At 38.5% G+C, this 18,284-nt stretch overlaps 1 gene segment (V, D, J or C); it reads right to left on the bottom strand.

Moving 5' to 3' along the window:
• Positions 1-1,965: 1,965 nt before the first annotated feature.
• LOC100714735 (immunoglobulin heavy variable 3-23-like) lies at positions 1,966-2,549 on the bottom strand. The segment is given in 2 exon segments: positions 1,966-2,330; positions 2,440-2,549. Coding segments are annotated over 2 exon segments (462 nt in total).
• Positions 2,550-18,284: the final 15,735 nt, after the last annotated feature.

Raw genomic sequence — 18,284 nt, 5'->3', positions numbered from 1 at the left:
GAAAGATCCTTATTTTCCTTACTTGGCACTTAGTCCTATAACATCAGTGCACCCTCTAAATAAAAGTCCATGCGTGTCACTCAGTCACACAGTAGTTTGAGAACAAGGACAGAAGGACAGAATAATGAATCAGTGGTTTAAATTTTATGATCTGTGCCACATAACCTTGATAGAAATTTGTAAAATTACACGCTGTAACGAATTTGACAATTTTTCTAATGTCTGAGTAGTTTTGAAATGTCATACATTTCAATATCATAATTGAGTGCTTTAGTTTATTACAATCTTTATGATAATCCAAATAACTGAAAAATTAAACCTATGTAAGGCCTCAATGTTACAACAAATATTACAAACAAAATTAGAGATTTTTCTGCAATGGGCAGATAAGAGTATATGTGGAAAAATTATTGCATGGTAAATCATTGTGAATTTCATGATGGAAATCATTATTTTTAATGCACCACATTTAATGAGACCTCTTGATATCATACTAGATATCTGTATAGTCCATATCTCTACAGATTTTGGTAATTGCCTCTATATCCATAAACAAATTGTTGTCTATTTTAAATTCAAGTGAGTATAGTAAATGAGCAGCATTGAATACATAAGCACTCAACCTTATTTCAGTTGAAGCTTCCAGCTTCTCATGCAGTTCATTCAGTTTTGTACTTCAAAAAATGTGTGTGTAAAGCCTCCATCTAACACTTGAGGAAATGAGATTACCCTTCAGTGCCAGATGTGGCAAATCTCAGGGGGCAGTGGACTTACCACTTGTCAACTTGCTCCCTCTCCCACAGCTTCAGAGCCCCACAGTCAAGGTCAGTGAAGGTCAGCACGAAGCTCAGGGTCCTCACAGCATCGTTTCCATTGTCTCTTCCTACCTGGAATTATTGTCAGATGATTTGATGTGCAGGTGACAGTCATTGCTGTGTACTCAGCCAGCCGTGGTTTAAGGGGCCACTGCTTTCTCTTTCCCATATATGTACACTTATTTTCAATTTATTTACAATATGTGCTGTGCCATTTAGATTTTCATTTTATTTCTTTCTTTGAATAAATTTACATACTGAAACACTTGAGGTGATAGTTAAAAAATACATGAAGATTTGATCCAGTGTCATCAGAACTTTAATATAACTGCATATTTCAGCATTTATTAATGATCTTTAATGGAAAAAAGAAAATTTATGAAATAATCAGTATGTGAACTTTATCAGTGATGTTACCCCAAAACAAACTTTGAAAGTTAAAAATTATGGAATCAAACCAAAAATTCACGACTATTTAAATCTTTAAAGGCCTTGATTCTAGGTATCATCAATTTTATTGAATTAATTTCTCACTCAAGTGTGTAGATTTAAATTTTTTTCATACAACATGATGTGATTTTTCACTGTGGGTTAAAGGGAATGTCACTTTTAGTTTTCATACAGCTGACAGATAGTTCTTGTTTTTAACTTATTACCTTAGTAGATTCTGGCTATGTGTATACCATACCCAACCTATAGCCTATGACATATACATATACATATATATACATACATATATACGTAAATACATATAAATACAGTCATGTATTATAACCATTCTTACAAGTTTACACTGTATTTTTATAAATTGTTTATGTATGATATGAAACAGTTAAAAAATTTTCTTCACTATGCAAAGGATAGAAAATGCAAAATTCACACTCTCAATAATGGGTTTCCTAATTGTATTACAGTATTTTATTGTATTAATTGCTTTTGTGGTATTTTTAAGTGGACAATGAATTATTTGGGTTTTTATGTGGCATTTTACATTGTTTAGATTTTAGTTATTTGTCTCTCTTCTCATTCTTCTACTTGTATAATTACTTTTTTAAATGTCATGAAGCCCACCTGAAACAAAATGCTTTAATACTTGTACCCTTGGGACACAATCTGTGGTTCCACGTGTCCCGCGCGCCTCCTGCTGGTCCTAAGCATCCCTGCACGGAGGTTTTTGTCTGGGCTCACACTGATGTTCCCTCACTGTGTCTCTCGCACAGTAATACAAGGCCGTGTCCTCGGCTCTTAGGCTGTTCATCTGCAGATACAGCGTGTTCTTGCCGTTGTCCCTGGAGATGGTGAATCGGCCCTTCACGGAGTCTGCGTACCCTGTGCTACCACCATCACTTCTAATCCATGTGATCCACTCCAGCCCCTTCCCTGGAGCCTGGCGGATCCAGCTCATGCGATAGCTACTGAAGGTGAATCCCGAGGCCACGCAGGAGAGTCTCAGGGACCCTCCAGGCTGCACCAAGCCTCCCCCGGACTCTACCAGTTGCTCCTCACACAGGACACCTGCAAACACAGAGACATTCTGCTCAAGAAGCTGTCACAAATGCACATTGATTATCCCACTAATGCCACTCACTTACTCATATGATATTTATTATTTTTCATCAATTACCTTTTAAAGTAGCAAGAAGCAACACCCAGCTCAGTGCCAGTTCCATGGTGAATCTTCTGTGCTCAATGCCAATCACCATTTGGGAAAAGCTGAGCATCCAGGGCTGGGCTCCTCGGCAGAGCTGTAAGACTAGGCTGCTTTTCATCAGCACAGTGAGGCCCTATTTGCATTCCATCTTGTATAATACGGCCAGTTCTATTCTTGAAGTCTCAGAGAGGGAAGAGTTCAAATCACATGAGAGTGTTTTGAGATTTGTTTTGTAATATCCCTAGTATACAGAACTCATGGTTCCTTCCTATGAGTAACCTCATCTGCTTTTTTATTCTTACCAATATGTTATTAATGGATTGGGTAACTTCGCAGGAGCGCAGATGTGTACATAGAATGAGGAGCATAATGTTCTGTGGTATGAGACATCATAGGCTATAAACTCATGCTCTCTGTGAGGTGCCACAGTCTTCTCACAGAACACAATGGCTTGTTGAGGACTTCCAGCACAGACTGTTCAAGCTGTACAATGAATGTCACATGTCTGCTTCTAATACGGGACTATGACATTATTATTGTGTATTCTGTTATATTCATAAATGGGTCGACAGCCAGCATCTTTTTCAAATATATGTTCAAGGATCTGACAACTTTCTTACCTCTGGAGAGGTAATATATCATTAAAAATACACTATATATATTACGCCAAAAATAAACATTCCATCTTTATTTTAATGATGAATAAGTGATACACTTTTTAATATAATTATACAAATAGTTAATTATTCACAAAACCATGCCCATTCTCAAGATACATAATGTATCTACTCATGAATTCTCCAGTCATTTTCCATAAAACTCCCTTCCTGTAAACACTTGCATTCTATAATTTTGTAAACTGAAGTGTTTATTACTGTATGTGACAGTTCCCTCTCATAGTGACAAAAATAGCAGGCTACTTTTGCATGATGATCATGAGACCTGTGTATTCCCAAGCATCTATATTCCTCAGATTCAAAGTACTTTTTCTAGAATATTCAGGTTTTTGCAGCCCTCACATAGGAACTCACATAAAGGGGTAAATATACACAGGGTAAATATATTCTGTCAACACCAAAAATGCCTTTCATTCTCTGCACTCTGGAGACCTCACCAGTGAACTAGAGAGGGCGCACTGTATGCTCTCTGCAGGGAGTGTGAGCCTAAGACAGAGAGGGATAAACACAGACACTAAACGTTGTGAAGCCCTTAGTCTGGACTTTCCTTCTCTGCACCACCTATGGAGTCGCTCCTGATTCCCTGAAGATCCCGAGGACACTGTGCTGGTGCAGAGCTTTCCCCACAGTTCCAATGCACCAGATTCCTTTTCTTGGTCCTGTGCACCTGCTGCTCATCCTGTGCACCCTCTGCTGGTCCACACCTGCTTGTACATAGCTTTGTACCTGGGCTCACACTTAGATACCTTCAGAAAATGTATTGCACATTGCAATACGGTTGAATTTTCCACGGACATTGAGGACAGTTACTCAGAGAACTTTTTCTTGGTTTTAGAAATGCTGACTTGTTTGGGATTATTGACCAATTGTCCCTCAAGTGTTACTGTCCTGCTACATTCACTCAGTTTCCTGCCTGGCAGTTGAAGGAACCAGCTCTAGAGGCAATGTCCCAGAGGTGCGCCCAATAGAGAATGTGAGGCTCAGAGACAGGGACTGAGAGGGAGCCATGGGCTCAGGTACGATCTCTTGCAGCAGTAGCTGCAATGGAACAGTGAGAGAACAGGGCAAACCCTGAGATCAGAGGCAGAATCTTCACATTCTTCTGTCTGAATTTTCCTAGACTCACATATGGGAGACATCACCAGAAAGAGGAGGAACCAGAATTATACTATGTTCTTCTAGACTAACTTTACAAATCTCAGATAACATCTTAAATATTGAGAATCAAAACACTTCAAAGCAATGTGCAATATGAACTTACCTGGTAGCTTGAAAATCATTTGTATTTGCAATGCACTCTTGCACATGAAGATCAGAAGGAGACAGAGGATGGACAGATTTTTGTTTTTGTCTCTGGGTAGAGGATGCTGACTGAGCTTTCTAAGAACTCAGTGATTGTTCCTGGAGTCCATCGTTCAAGGCCCAAACCTCATACTCCTGGACAGGACAAGGAGGTGAAGAGCTGGTCAGGGGGCTGGTTGTGTCTGCAGATGAAAGAAAACTCTAGGAATATGAAAACCATCACACAGGTACCAAAGATAATAGGAATGTTAGGTGCACAGAGCACTTGTGCATAACACACTGCATCAGTTCACATTCTATGTGCATCTATTCACATAGATTTCAGGGTTATTGCTCCAATCAATTTGCATTCTCCATTCTGTATTTGCTCATTTTGTAACTTGAGGAAACCAAGATTTTGAAATGGATAACACATTGTTGGTTTCTCACTGAAGTGTGCAAAAATTTTCTAAAGTTTATCATAAGTTTTGTAGACTTTCATAAACTCATCTGATTGTATTTATTTTGTGTTTGTGAAATGCATTCAATATATGCATATTCATGGGTTTCTGAGAATCTTCTTCCCACACATTAATGTTTACATGTGTGTAGTTTAATTTCTAGCCTCTGTGAAATGCTAATTACTTTTAATGACAAATTTGTGCTGTAGCAAAGTGACTTGCTTTGAAGACACCGGAAGCTGTCCACTCCCTTCATGGTGGAAAACAGTGCTGCACATAAATCTCAGAGCACAGCACAGAGCCTTCAGGTGAAAGGCTTTAGCTGTGATGAGGACCACAATGGTCTTTAGAGGGCTATCTTCCAACCAGAGGAATTCATCTGTTGTTTACTACTGGTGGATTTAAAGGCTTTCCGTTAAGATGCAGCAAGAACCCTCACGCTACCTTGCTACTGAATTCCACAGCAAATGCTTCAGGGGTTACCTGAGGTCAGCACAGAGAGATTGATTCCCCCAATGCCTTTAATTAAATCTCCTTAAAGAATTCCTGTGTGAGGTGACAGCCTTATAATTCATCTCTGAGTCAGGAAATTGGGGTGAGGATTCCTGAGTGAGTCAAGATAGAGTGCTGAGCACAGCTCCCTCCCTCCTCACAGGGAGACACTCAGCATGAAAACTATATGTTGTGAACTTCAGTATTAAGAGCAGCAAATGTTGTATGGAGGAGTCACTTTGTATGTGATCGCTTCAGCAGGGAGAAAAAAGGGGCCAATGTCATCTCCACTGCCGTGAGTGCTGTTTGTCTACTTTTGAGACAGATTAGTCCTAGGGGAACTTGAACCTGTGCCCACACAAGTCAGATATTCTGTGTGTTGCTGTGTCACAGCTGGGCTGGGACAGTTCCTTGAACTTGAGCCCAGGGCCCTCTCAATTCATTGAGACATGAGAATCCATGTTCTTTTAACTATTTTACCCACATCATCTTGATATGAGGAGAAAAAAAATTCCCACCTTACTAGATATCCAGTATGTGTTCATGTTCTCTAAAATTGATGAATGAATTTTAGGAACAATGTACATTAAGAGCAGAATATAGTTACAGAGAGAAAGAAAGCTTCTTTCTGAGAGACAGAAGTGGTTCTGAGTGGGTGGCCAAGACGTTGTCTTTTCTAGGGACTTCTACATAGCAAAACAACAAAGTGAGGCGGGGCCAAGGAGGGGAAAACATGGGAACACACAGGGTGGGCATGAAGTGGGACAGAACTGTGATCACCAATAAGATTAACTGTCAGGTAAAATTGATTAAGTTAGGGACAAAAGGGGAAACAATTTATAGTAAGCAGGCAGGAACATAGAGCATTGACCCTTTTTATAGGGCATTGGGATGATGTCTCCTGGAATTAGAGAGTGGCAGAGGCCTATGTGCAATATCAGTCCTTAGGATGTGGGTGTATGTGTTTGAACTTTTTTCTTCATACCTAGCCCACAGTGGGAGGCGTCTGTCTCTACCTTAGGTACAAGGTATCTGGGCTTCTACACTGAATCCTTTGAGGGCCTAGAAATGTCTGACTGTCTATAGTATTTCTATCTAACTGAGATGCCTATAATAAGCCCTCCTCTGAAGACATAACACAAACTGCCATGAGGGAGTAATGGGCAATGATAGATCTGGCTTCTACAGGCTGAAGGGGTTCATAGTTGATCAGCTGTCAGAGATACTCTGCAGAGTTTTATCTAATGACCACTATATATACCAAATATTTTTATCTTGATTAGGTATACAGCTTTAAGTCTGGAGAAGACAAAAAAGAAAGAATTATGTATGCACTGTCTAAATAATACAATTCTTAGGGCAATTATGAGTACGTTGAACAAGGATTTTCATCAAAAGAACTAGTAATGACATTCTGCAAGGACAAAGTCCAGGGAATTTTACAATCTTATATATCACTGATTTGTCATCTTATATCTTGAACAGCTACTTAGACATTAGCAGAAAGATCAAGAATGTAAGCATTGCATTTTTATAACTGCACAAGTACCTTATGGGCTAAGTACCTCCTATCTCATAGCTTCTGAGTTTGGAGGATGGCTTGTTTTACTGATTTATCTTTTTTTATTTAGGAGAGAGAGACCAGCTTCAGAGTCATTTGTGGCCCATTGGATATAGCTAGTTAAAGGCTTGATATGGATCATAGAAGCTTTTCTGTAGACTGAGTCTGGTGGGTCCCAGTATAAGGAATCTGAAAAAAATCTAGTATACTTGTTCTTTTGTTTATCTGAATGATGTCTTAGGGTTTGGAATCCCATAGGCAAAAACCAAGTTTAATCAAAGCATATGTAAGCAAAATATGATCATTATACATAAAAGTTAAGTTTACAAACTAGTTCTAAGCAAATTCATCATACAGTATTCAGCAAGTTGTCTCCTGGCTGATGATCTATAGTTCTGATATAACGGCTGTGTATTCTGTCTACACTGAGCTCCAAATACTGTAAACCAAATATTGAATACTGTTATCCAAATATTGCAGTCCTTTTTCCAGTCTTCCTCACAAACCAAAAATTTATCTTTTAATCCCACTGAGGCATTATTGGAATCCTTGCAAGTTAATTTCAGTCTATCACATCCAATGCAACTCACAGAGAGCGTAAAGACACCAAGACACATTCAAAGTTAAGGACGTCCAAGGAGTTCTAAGTACAATCCTTGTGAGGATGTATGGGCAAAAGCCTTGATCCCAGAACTGTCCTACAATTTATTAGCTTGTGAAGGAGGAGGTAGCTTGAGGATGTGTGACAGTGAGTATGATGAGACCTACGTAACTTGAGCTGACTAGCCAGTTAGGAAGAAAACCATCTTTGCAAACTGCATGGAGAATGACACACAGAAGAATCTGTCTGCATAATCCAATTAAGTAGAATTGTTTTTGAAGGTCCTTTCTCCCACTTGTCATCTGCAAAATTTTGTGTCCTGAGATTCAGAGCCTCTTTATTTTCAGGCTCATCCCAGTTGGCATTCCTGGAGCTGACTGGCTCTGCCATCCACTGTGCTCCTATCTTTTACAGAGAGCACTATGCAAGGAAACAGGAGACTGTCTGATGGATGTAGAGTTGCATACCAGAACCTTGTCTGGTCTAATTTGCAAAGGGTAGATCCAATTGAAGACAGAAGGAAATTCCATAGTCAGATCTGTACATATCAGCATATGGAAGTAATCCTCAATAAAATCAGTGTTGCAGCAATTGTTCTGCATTCAAGAGGAAACACTCGAATATCTCCTAAAAATTAAATACAAACTTTAGACATTTCAAAGATCTCCAGGAAAATGAAATTCCCTTGAGTAGTGTGCACCCAGCTACATTTCAGGAGATGGCGTGTTCTGGAAGATGACCTTACCTGGGGCTGAAAACAACAGGTGCACCTGGAACACCATGAGAAGCAGGAATTCTGATCCCTAAAACCAGGCACAGCAGTGCTGATGATGGCCCAGGTGAGGTGCAGAGCTGGGTGAGGAAGTAGAGATATTTTGTTTCCTTGGATGATATTGACCCTGATTTCCATGGAAATAACTGAGGAAAATGTGTGACATCTATGGGTGAAGACATAACTTCTGCTATGCTTTCAAAAAGAAGAGTGCATGTGTGCAGATGTGTGTTTCAAATAACCTTGTACTCTTCAGTAAACACTTGCTTCACAGAGTGCAATGATAAAATGAATAATATTAATTTCTTTTTTTTAAGAGGAAAAAGAGAAAAACACAAAATAAAACAAAGCAGTGTAAGGTTACATATAATACAGAACTACAAAAAAAAAACATAACAGTAAGAAATCACCCGTTAATAGATTACATATTATCATCTTGGAAATAGTTGCTCAAATCACATTATCAAAGAATACAAAGTAGACATTCAAACAGAGAGACTGCAAACAGCTGTGTTCAATGATCCAAAAACATTAATATAGTCAGCTATTTAACACCCCTAAACACACTTGCTGTTATATCCGTTAGAGCTCTTTTTTTTTCCTCCCTCTCTTTTTTACAACAAAATTTACACATTTTGGATTTTATTACTCCTTAGTTCTTATTACTTTTGGGGGGGGAATAAAGTCAAATATGGCAAAACAAAGCTGTCGGTCAAAACCAAGGATAGACATAGCACATGATGTAGAACAGAGTACAAGGTTATTAACAATGGTTATCAACGTTGTCTCTTGTTTCCTTAAAAAGAATTGTCTATCTCATTAGATATTATAAAGTTGGACAAAACAGTAGAGAACAAGACCAATAAAACTTAGGCATTGTAAACATTACAGGACTTCCAAAGGAGACAATAGTCAAACCAGAATCGGCAACTTTGTGAATCTTATTGCCTTCAAAGTAGTTGCCTATACCCTCAGACTTGATACTATCGCACAGAATGGAACAGAGTCTCATCAGTCAAAACAAGATCATGGGAGTATTACAGGACTTCAAAACAAGTTAATAGGAAATCGAAAAGAGTTACTATTATATATCCTAATTATTTTAATTTTTCCCATAATGAAATTAAACGTAAGAAATAACTAAATAATTTTTTAAAGAATAGTAGTTACCATAGTGTCTGTTCATGATTACCACATATTTTTATATATTTGAATCATTACTTACATTAGGGAAACTATTCGGTATTCATACATGTGAGATGGATTTATTTCACCTATGAGTATGGTCTCAAGCTGCGCCCATTTATTGATAAATATCTCAATGTGATCCTTCTTTATAGCTGAATAATACTCCATTGTATAGAAATACCACACTTTTTTATCCATTCCTCAGTTGATGGACAGTTGGGTTGTTTCCAAGATCTGGCGATTACAAATTGTGCTGCTATAAACATAAGTGCACATATATCACTGTGGTATGATGCTTTCAGTTCTTCTGGGAATATGCCTAGAAGTGGAATAGCTGGAATAAATGGGATTTCCAATCCCAACTTTTTGATAAACCTCCAGACAGACCTCAACAAAGGCTGTACCAATCTACACTCCCACCAGCAGTGCAGGAGAATTCCTTTTTCGCAACAGCCTCTCCAGCATTTGTTGTTGTTGGTTTTCTTGATTCTGGACATTCTTTCAGGAGTGAGATGGTATCTCAGTGTGGTTTTAATTTGCATTTCTCTAATGACCAATGATGATGAGCATTTTTTCATGTATTCATTTGCCATTTGCATTTCTTCATCTGAGAATTGCGTATTCATCTCAGATGCCCATTTTTGGATTGGATCTTTGAATTTTGGAGGTCTGAGTTTTTTTAAATTCTTTATATGTTTTAGACAAGAGGCCCTTGTCTGAGAGAGAGTTCACTAAAATCTTTTCCCAGTTTGTGGGTTTACTTTTCACTATGCTGGAGATTTCTTTTGACATGCAGAAACGTTTTAATAAGAAGTGGTCCCAGTTATTGATTCTGGGAAGTATTTCCCGTGCGGTTTGAGTCCTGTTCATGAATTCTCTACCTACTCCTTTGTCTCCAAGGTTTCTAACCAATTTGTCTTCCAATATATTTAGTGTTTCTGTTTTAATATTCAGATCTTTGACCCATTTAGATTTTAATTTAGTACATGGTGATAGACATGGGTCTAGCTTTAGTTTTCAGCAAATGGAGACCCAGTTTTTCCAGCACCATTTATTAAAGAGACTGTCATTCTTCCAGTGAACCTGCTTGGCTCCTTTATCAAAGATAAGGTGGTTGAGTGTGTTTGTAGTTGTGGTTGTATCTTCTAATCTATTTCATTGATCTTCAGCTCTGTTTTGATTCCAATACCATGTTGATTTTACTAATGTTACTTTGTAGTATAACTTCAAGTCAGGGATTGTGATGCCTCCTGCTTTGTCTTTGCTGCTTAGAATTGCCTTTGCGATTCTAGGTCTCTTCTGGTTCCAGATGAAATTTAGGAGTGATTTCTCTAGATCTACAAGGTATGTTGATGGTATTTCTATTGGGATTGCATTGAATCTGTATAAGAGTTTTGGGAGAATGGCCATCTTCACAATGTTTTTTCTTCCTATCCATGAGCAAGGGATGTCTTTCCATTTTCTGAGATCATTTTCAATTTCCTTTTTCAGTGTATTATAGTTTTCACTGTATAAGTCTTTCAGAGAAATGCAAATTAAAACCACACTGAGATACCATCTCACTTCTTTCATAAGAGTAATTCCTACATATTTCATTTTTTTACTTGCTATTGTGAATAGTCCAGTTTCTCTTATTTCCCTCTCTGTGATTTTGTTGTTTGTGTATAGGAATGCTATTGATTTCTGAGTATTGATTTTGTATCCAGCCACATTACTGAATTTATTTATTGTATCTAAGAGTCTTTCAATGGAGCTTGGGGTACTTCTATGTAGAGTATCATGTCATCTGCAAACAATGACAACTTAACTTCTTCTTTTCCTATCTTTACCCCTTTTATTTCTCTTTCTTGCCTAATTGCTCTGGCTAGTACTTCCAGTACTATATTAAATAGGAGTGGTGATAAAGGCCATCCTTGTCTTGTGCCCGATTTTAAAGTAAAGGCTTTCAATTTTTGGCCATTTAGTATGATGCTGGCTGTTGGTTTGTCATAAATGGCCTTTATTATATTGAGGTAAAGACCACCTATTCCAACTTTCTGTAGAGTTTTTATCATGAATAAATGTTGTACCTTATCGAAGGCTTTTTCTGCATCTATAGCAATGATCATGTGATTCTTATTTTTGGCTTTATTGATACGGTAGATTACATTTATTGATTTGCGTATGTTGAACCATCCTTGCATTCCTGGGATGAATCCCACTTGGTCATGGTGTATAATCTTCTTGATGATTTGCTGGATCCTACTTGCCAATATTTTATTGTGGATTTTTGCATCTGTGTTCATTAGGGAGATCGGTCTATAGTTCTCTTTTTTAGTTGGGTCTTTCTCAGGTTTTGGTACTAGAGTAATATTTGCTTCCAGGAATGACTTAGGAAGGATTGCTTCCCTTTCAATTTCATTGAATAGTTTGAGGAGTGTCGGCATTAGGTTTAATAATATTAATTTCAATGTACATATATTTGACACTTTTATAAAAATTTATTAAATTATATGTGACTAATGAATATAAAATTAACAGATATAAAATTCAAAAAGTATAAACACAAAAATAGGTGATCCAGGTTAGGAAAAAATGAATATTATTAAATAGGAACATTTTACCTTAAACATTAAGCCTTATTTTACTGATATATAAGGTGAAACCTGTACAATTTTTAAATTAGATATAAAAGAAAATTTTAAGTTTTAATGGTAACTTGAAACTTGGAAGTGTGTGTGTATGTATACATATATGTATATGTATATATATATATATATATATATATAATTTTATTATTATTTAACATAGTAAAATACAGCAGTATTATTGAAGGTAGTAAAATACACTATTATTTAAGGTAGTAAAATACAGCAGTATTATTGAAGGTAATAAGGTACAGGAGTGTTATTGAAGGTAGTATAATACAGCAGAACAAAGCCAATCAAGACAATGCTGTGAAGTTGGTATTGAATTTCACAGCAGGATACCCAGATGACAGTAATAGCTACCACAGTATATGTTGTTATCATCACAATAGTTGTCCTTTCAATCAGGTATAGCAAAGTCAAACCTAATATGAAACATAAAATCTATCAAAACAGAGTATTGAATAGAGCAATACAATTAATAAGAACAAAGCAAAATAGTGATAACAATATTTGCCTTCAAAGAGATGGTAGAAGGAAATTCCCCATATTAGCTATGTTGCATATGGTCATCCTCCCAAGAGATGCGCAGACACCTGGCTCCCATTTCATAATGGAGAGGGGGAAAGATGTTTGATTCTCAGCCCATGTGTCACTGGGCTCATGACTGCTTACCAGGGAGGCAAGCTGGTATCTTTGTTGCCCAGCACCCTAGGTTGCACTATGGTGTGGATTTCAGGAGATGTTGTCTGGTTGGTTGTCTGAAACCTGAACATTTGTATTAGAGAGACAGATAGGGGAAGGGAGAGAGAGAGATAGAGACTAAATTAAAAGAACAGTTAAGTTTACTTTAAAAACTCCTAATTTAAAACTACATAAATTAATTCCAGCCTCATAACATGAACAGAAAGAGCTCGGTGAAGGCCCTGGACGCTGCTCTAAGTCACGTCTGGCTGCCTCACTTCCTCTTCCTCTTCCTGAACACAGACTTACTCATGGTGTTGGGCTGAGCTTGAGGACCAGGTCTCTTGTGGGGGCCAAGGAGAAGAGAGAGCTGGAAGGTCTCAGACCATGTGCAGAGGAATAGGAGTAATTTAGTTTCTAACCTGAAACATTTATTCCTGCAGTAGACAATTGCTCCTTATGACGAGAAAAGTAAGAATGTTATTTTTAAATAATGATGATGTGACACTAAAAGGAAACTTAAGCTTCTTTCAATCTGGGGAACTGTGCTTTTGGAGGAGGGAACTAGGCTTGTGGCAAGGGTGAGTTCCTGCTCATCATCCCAAGCCCCAAGAAAATTTAAGATGATCGCTCCCAGTGGTCAAGGACCTGCCCAGCTTCCAGCCACACTAGACTGGCCTCTGCATGCTTCAGAGCTGCCTGAGCCATCCCCAGAGATTTCTTCTTTCAATGCAGGGAACTGAGCTACTCGGGGGGGAGATATGAGTTCCTGTACACCATCCCAGGCCCCAGGACAGTTTAAGATCATTGCTCCCAGTGGTCAAGGACCCGCTCAGCTTCCATCACACTAAACTAGGCTTGGGAGGTTTTGCAGCCAGACTAGATTACACCCAGCGACCCTCTTCAATCAGGGGAGTTGAGAGCACATGAAGTGAGTTGCAACACATTGGTCATGGCCTGGGGAGAGCTTTGGACCATCATCTACAGTGGTTAGGTGCCTACCCAGATTCCTGGAACACTTCAGGTGAAACAGGAGGTCCTGTGGGCCTGACTGGACCACCACACTCAGCAACCTCCATTCAGACCCAGGAGGCCAAGGCAGAGGAGATGATTTGCAATAGGCCTACGGGAAGCCTTGGAACCACACCTGAAATATGGAAATACAGGAAAATGACAAGACAAGAGACCAAAATGCAATCTCTTTTTTTTTTATTTTGAAGAGATTTAAGACAAAACAGGACATAACAGGACAGATTAGAAGAGAACAATGTAAGCAAAACAGTATTTCACCAGAAGACAACCCATAACTAACAGTAACTTCCACAATGTTTCTTTCTTTGAAATAGTTGAGTATAACTTTATATACAATAGTATCAAACATAACAAAATAGTATAAAAATATTCAAGAGGATGAGAGTATTACAGGGTTTTCAGAACCAAATAACAGAAAACAAGCAATGGCTACTATATTATGTAATTTTCCATAGGAAATTTTTTACACTTTCACACATAATACAATCCAATGAGGTACAGCACGATAGAGCTGATGGAAAGAAAAGAGCAAGAGCACGGTAGGACTTCAGAGTAACATGATATTGTATCAGTACTGGCTATTACAATAACTCGTTTCCCTCAAATTAGTTGATCATACCATCACAGATAATAAAATCAAAAAACCAGGAAAAACACATTACAGCTGTGATCATTATAAGGCTTCAAAAAAGGTAATGGGGAAGTATGATGACCCTAAACTCTGATGTACTCTTACTATTTCTTACACTGGGGAGACTATATGGTACTTATACTTGTAAGTTTGATTTATTTCATTTATGAGTATGGTCTCAAGTTGTGCCCTTTTATTACTAAATATCTCAATGATATCATTCTTTATAGCTGAGTAGTACTCCATTGCATAAAAATACATCATATATCCAATCCTCAATTGATGGACACATAGGTGGTTTCCAAAATCTAGCTGTTACAAGTTCTGCTGCTATAACATGGGTGCACATATATTACCGTGGTATTATGCTTTCAGTTCTTCTGGGAATATGCCCAGAAGTGGAATAGCTGGGTCAAATGGGACCTCCAATCAAAGGTTTTTGAGGAATCTCCTGACTGACCTCCATAGGGGGTGCAACAGTCTATACTCCCACCAACAGTGCAAGAGAGTTCCTTTGTCCCCACTCCTCCAGCATTTGTTGTTGGCAGTTTCCTTGACCCTGTCCATTCTTTCAGGAGAGAGATGGAATCTCAGTGTTCTTTTAATTTTCATTTCTCTAATAACTAACAATGATGAACATTTTTCATGTATTTATTTGTAATTTGTATTTCTTCACCTGAGAACTGTGTATTCATCTCAGATGCCCACTTTTGGATTGGGGCCATGAGTTTCAGGATCTGATTATTTAATTCTTGATATGTTTATACAGAAGTCCTTTGTCTGAAGGACAGTTCACTAAGATATTTCCCAATTTGTGGGTTTTCTTTTCACTATGCTGGAGATTTCTTTTGACATGCAGAAACTTTTTAATAAGGGGTGATGCCAGTTATTTATTCTGGTTAGTATTTCCCGTGTGGTTTGAGTCCTGTTAATGAATTCTACCTAGCACTATGTCTTCAAAATGTTTATCTACTTTGTCTTCCAACATATTCAGTGTTTCTGTTTTGGTATTCAGATCATTGACTCATTAAAATTTTAATTTAGTATATGGTGATAGGCATGCAACTAGTTTTAATTTTTGACATTAAGAAGAGCCAGTTTTTCCAGCACCATTTATTAAAAGAAACTGTCATTTTTCCATTTAACATGTTGGGTGCCTTTATCAAAGATAATTTGATTGATTGTGTTGGTAGCTGTGGTTGTATCTTCTAGTCTATTCCATTGACCTTCAGATCTATTTTTATTCCAGTACCATGTTGATTTTATTACAGTATCTTTGTAGTATAATTTGAAGTCAGACATTGTGATGCCTCCTTCCCTGTCTTTAAGGTTTAGATTATCCTTCACTATTTTAGGTCTCTTCTGATTCCAGAAGAATTTTAATAGTGATTTCTCTAGATCTGTGAGGTATGTTGATGGTAGTTTTATTGGGATTGCATTGAGTCTGTATAAGACTTTGCCACCTTTAAAAAGCAGGAATTCTATAATATGTGGAATGATATGGTGCATGCTTAGCCATGTATGTAAATCTCTTCTGGGGTTCCCAAGAAGATTGGGATGAGGAGAGAAAAAGAAACATTTCTTCAGATGCTGCATCTCAGAGCACTTGGGGAAAAGAGGCTCCAGAGAACTTTGGCTCCCAAAAGGGGCTCACAAACGGTGCTGCAAAGATACATGTGCCCTGATGGGACAAAGCCAGCTGAACCAGGCAATGAGAATCTTACTGAGAGCTGCAGAGTTTTGTTGGAAATCATTCTGAGGAGACCCTGATGGTAGGGAGAAAGACCCATGGACAGCGCTGGACATTCCTCATAGTCATATGCACTGCATTCTGCACCTTCAGGTCATGCAGAGCAGACTTTTCATCTTTACTGAGAATTCAACCCAAGCCAATAGATGTGAGACAGCCAGCTATAATTGTAACTATCATGATTATCATCAGGACAGACAACACTGCCTTTGCCTCCAACAAGAAGGTGAAATTAACAACTACAGAGGGTTAGAGCTTCAATTTTCTAAGAAAGAACTTCACAGTATAGAACTTTTAATAATTTTTACTTTCTTTGCACACAAAATAGGAAGAGCAATGCTCTAAAACATCTGCTGGTCCACACTTCAAAGTCCTGAGCACTCCTGCCTGTGGGGATCCAAGCCACCCAGATATGCCAAGCAGAAAACAAAGCAAAACAAACAAAAACCCAGCAAAAAACAATAACAGCTCATGAAAGGAATAGAAATTCTCCGGAAATATTCATTATCCAGAAAATTTAGCTGAATTTTAGCTACTGTGGAACAAATGAAAATGTTTTTCAAAGCAATATTTTCAAAATAGGTCTAACACTCATGAACTCCATCCCTGCCACCATAGACATTTTGTTCATGAGGCAATCGGGCAATGAGAGGGGGGCTGAAAAATTTAACTGCTGATATGGTTTGTGAGACAGGGTTTCACTATCCAGTTCAGACTGCTCTTGAATTCACTATGGAAACCACTGACCACAGCTTAGGAATCAGCATAGAGTCACAAATATGGCCATGTTGTTTTCCCAACAAAATGTACTACCAAGTGCACATCATGAACTGTCTAATGTTCTGCCCATTGTGAATATTTCCCTTCACCTCTGCCCATCAAGGACATCCAGGAAGGAGGATGTGATTCTGCATCTCTCTCTCTCTGTGTGCTGTACCAAAATGTTCAGAGTCATCTGTAAAACAGGCCCTATTCTTCGCTTCCTCCGCATCTGATCATATAGCACATTCTATGAGGCCATAGATATTGCTGTCAATTTAAAAGATGTATAGCATGCATGGTAGCCTGTGTACAATCTCTCAGTCTTTTCACTTGCCCTGCTTGTGCACAGTGGTGCTTCCCTTGGTGGCTTTGTGTGCACCTCTTCCATTTCATGATGAGCTGTGGCTGTGCATTTACAAATTATGACTTTGTGGATCAGTGACATCCAGGTCATGGATGTAGACATTTGTGAGTATCCCGATGAGGCTGAGGACACTGAGCTCCTAGAGTCTAGTATGATTATGCTGACAGATGAAGAAGTTTACCTACTTAAAGTGCCAGAGAGATTTGCACACACACCCTCCCGTGATGTTAGCTTTGCTGCTTTAGCTGAGAAAGCCAATCCTGTGTGTGACCAAGCATGATAATGAGAAACTCCTTAGGACCCACTCTCAACACTCATATTTTGGGTACAGTTTTTATAGTTTTCAGTCCTTGGTCATTGGCTCGAAGTTAGGATGGCATGCCATAGTGACATGATAGAGGAGGCTTTCTTACAGTAGGGCAGTGGGAAGTGGACAGGAACAGGGAGAAGGAAGTACATATTCATTCCCAGTCCACACCCAGAGGGATGCTTCTCAACCCCGAGAAGCTTTATCTCCAACGCCGCAGCCAGCTATGAGCCCCTTCAGGGCATCACATGAGCATCACACAGCCATGATCCACTCAACTCTCAAAAGATGCACCACTGAGTGCATCTGGGTTTTGAGCATACAGGGATCCAGAAAGGGATGCATGATAGTCAACTACAAAGGAAACCTTCCAGTTATGTCCCTGCATTCACAATAAAGTTGGTTCCCTGAGTTCTTTGATTCTGGACTTAACTACTTGCCCTGTGCATCCCTGAAGGTAAATTCCTCTCTGGACTTACACTGATATCCTGGCACTGTCTTTGGACAGTATTGTGTTTGTATCCTCAGTCATCATAGACCTAAGATGCATAGAGAACCAGTTCTGAGACTTATTTGCAGATAGAGATGCGACTCTTGAGGGATAGAATGTACTTAGAGTTTTCACCAT

The sequence above is a fragment of the Cavia porcellus genome, unplaced genomic scaffold (assembly GCF_034190915.1).
Source record: "Cavia porcellus strain 051 isolate PalLab524CR breed Dunkin Hartley unplaced genomic scaffold, mCavPor4.1 scaffold_8, whole genome shotgun sequence".
NCBI classification, from domain to species: domain Eukaryota; kingdom Metazoa; phylum Chordata; class Mammalia; order Rodentia; family Caviidae; genus Cavia; species Cavia porcellus.
Note: the sequence above shows the minus strand (reverse complement) of the source record. Positions and strands in the feature narration are given on the sequence as shown.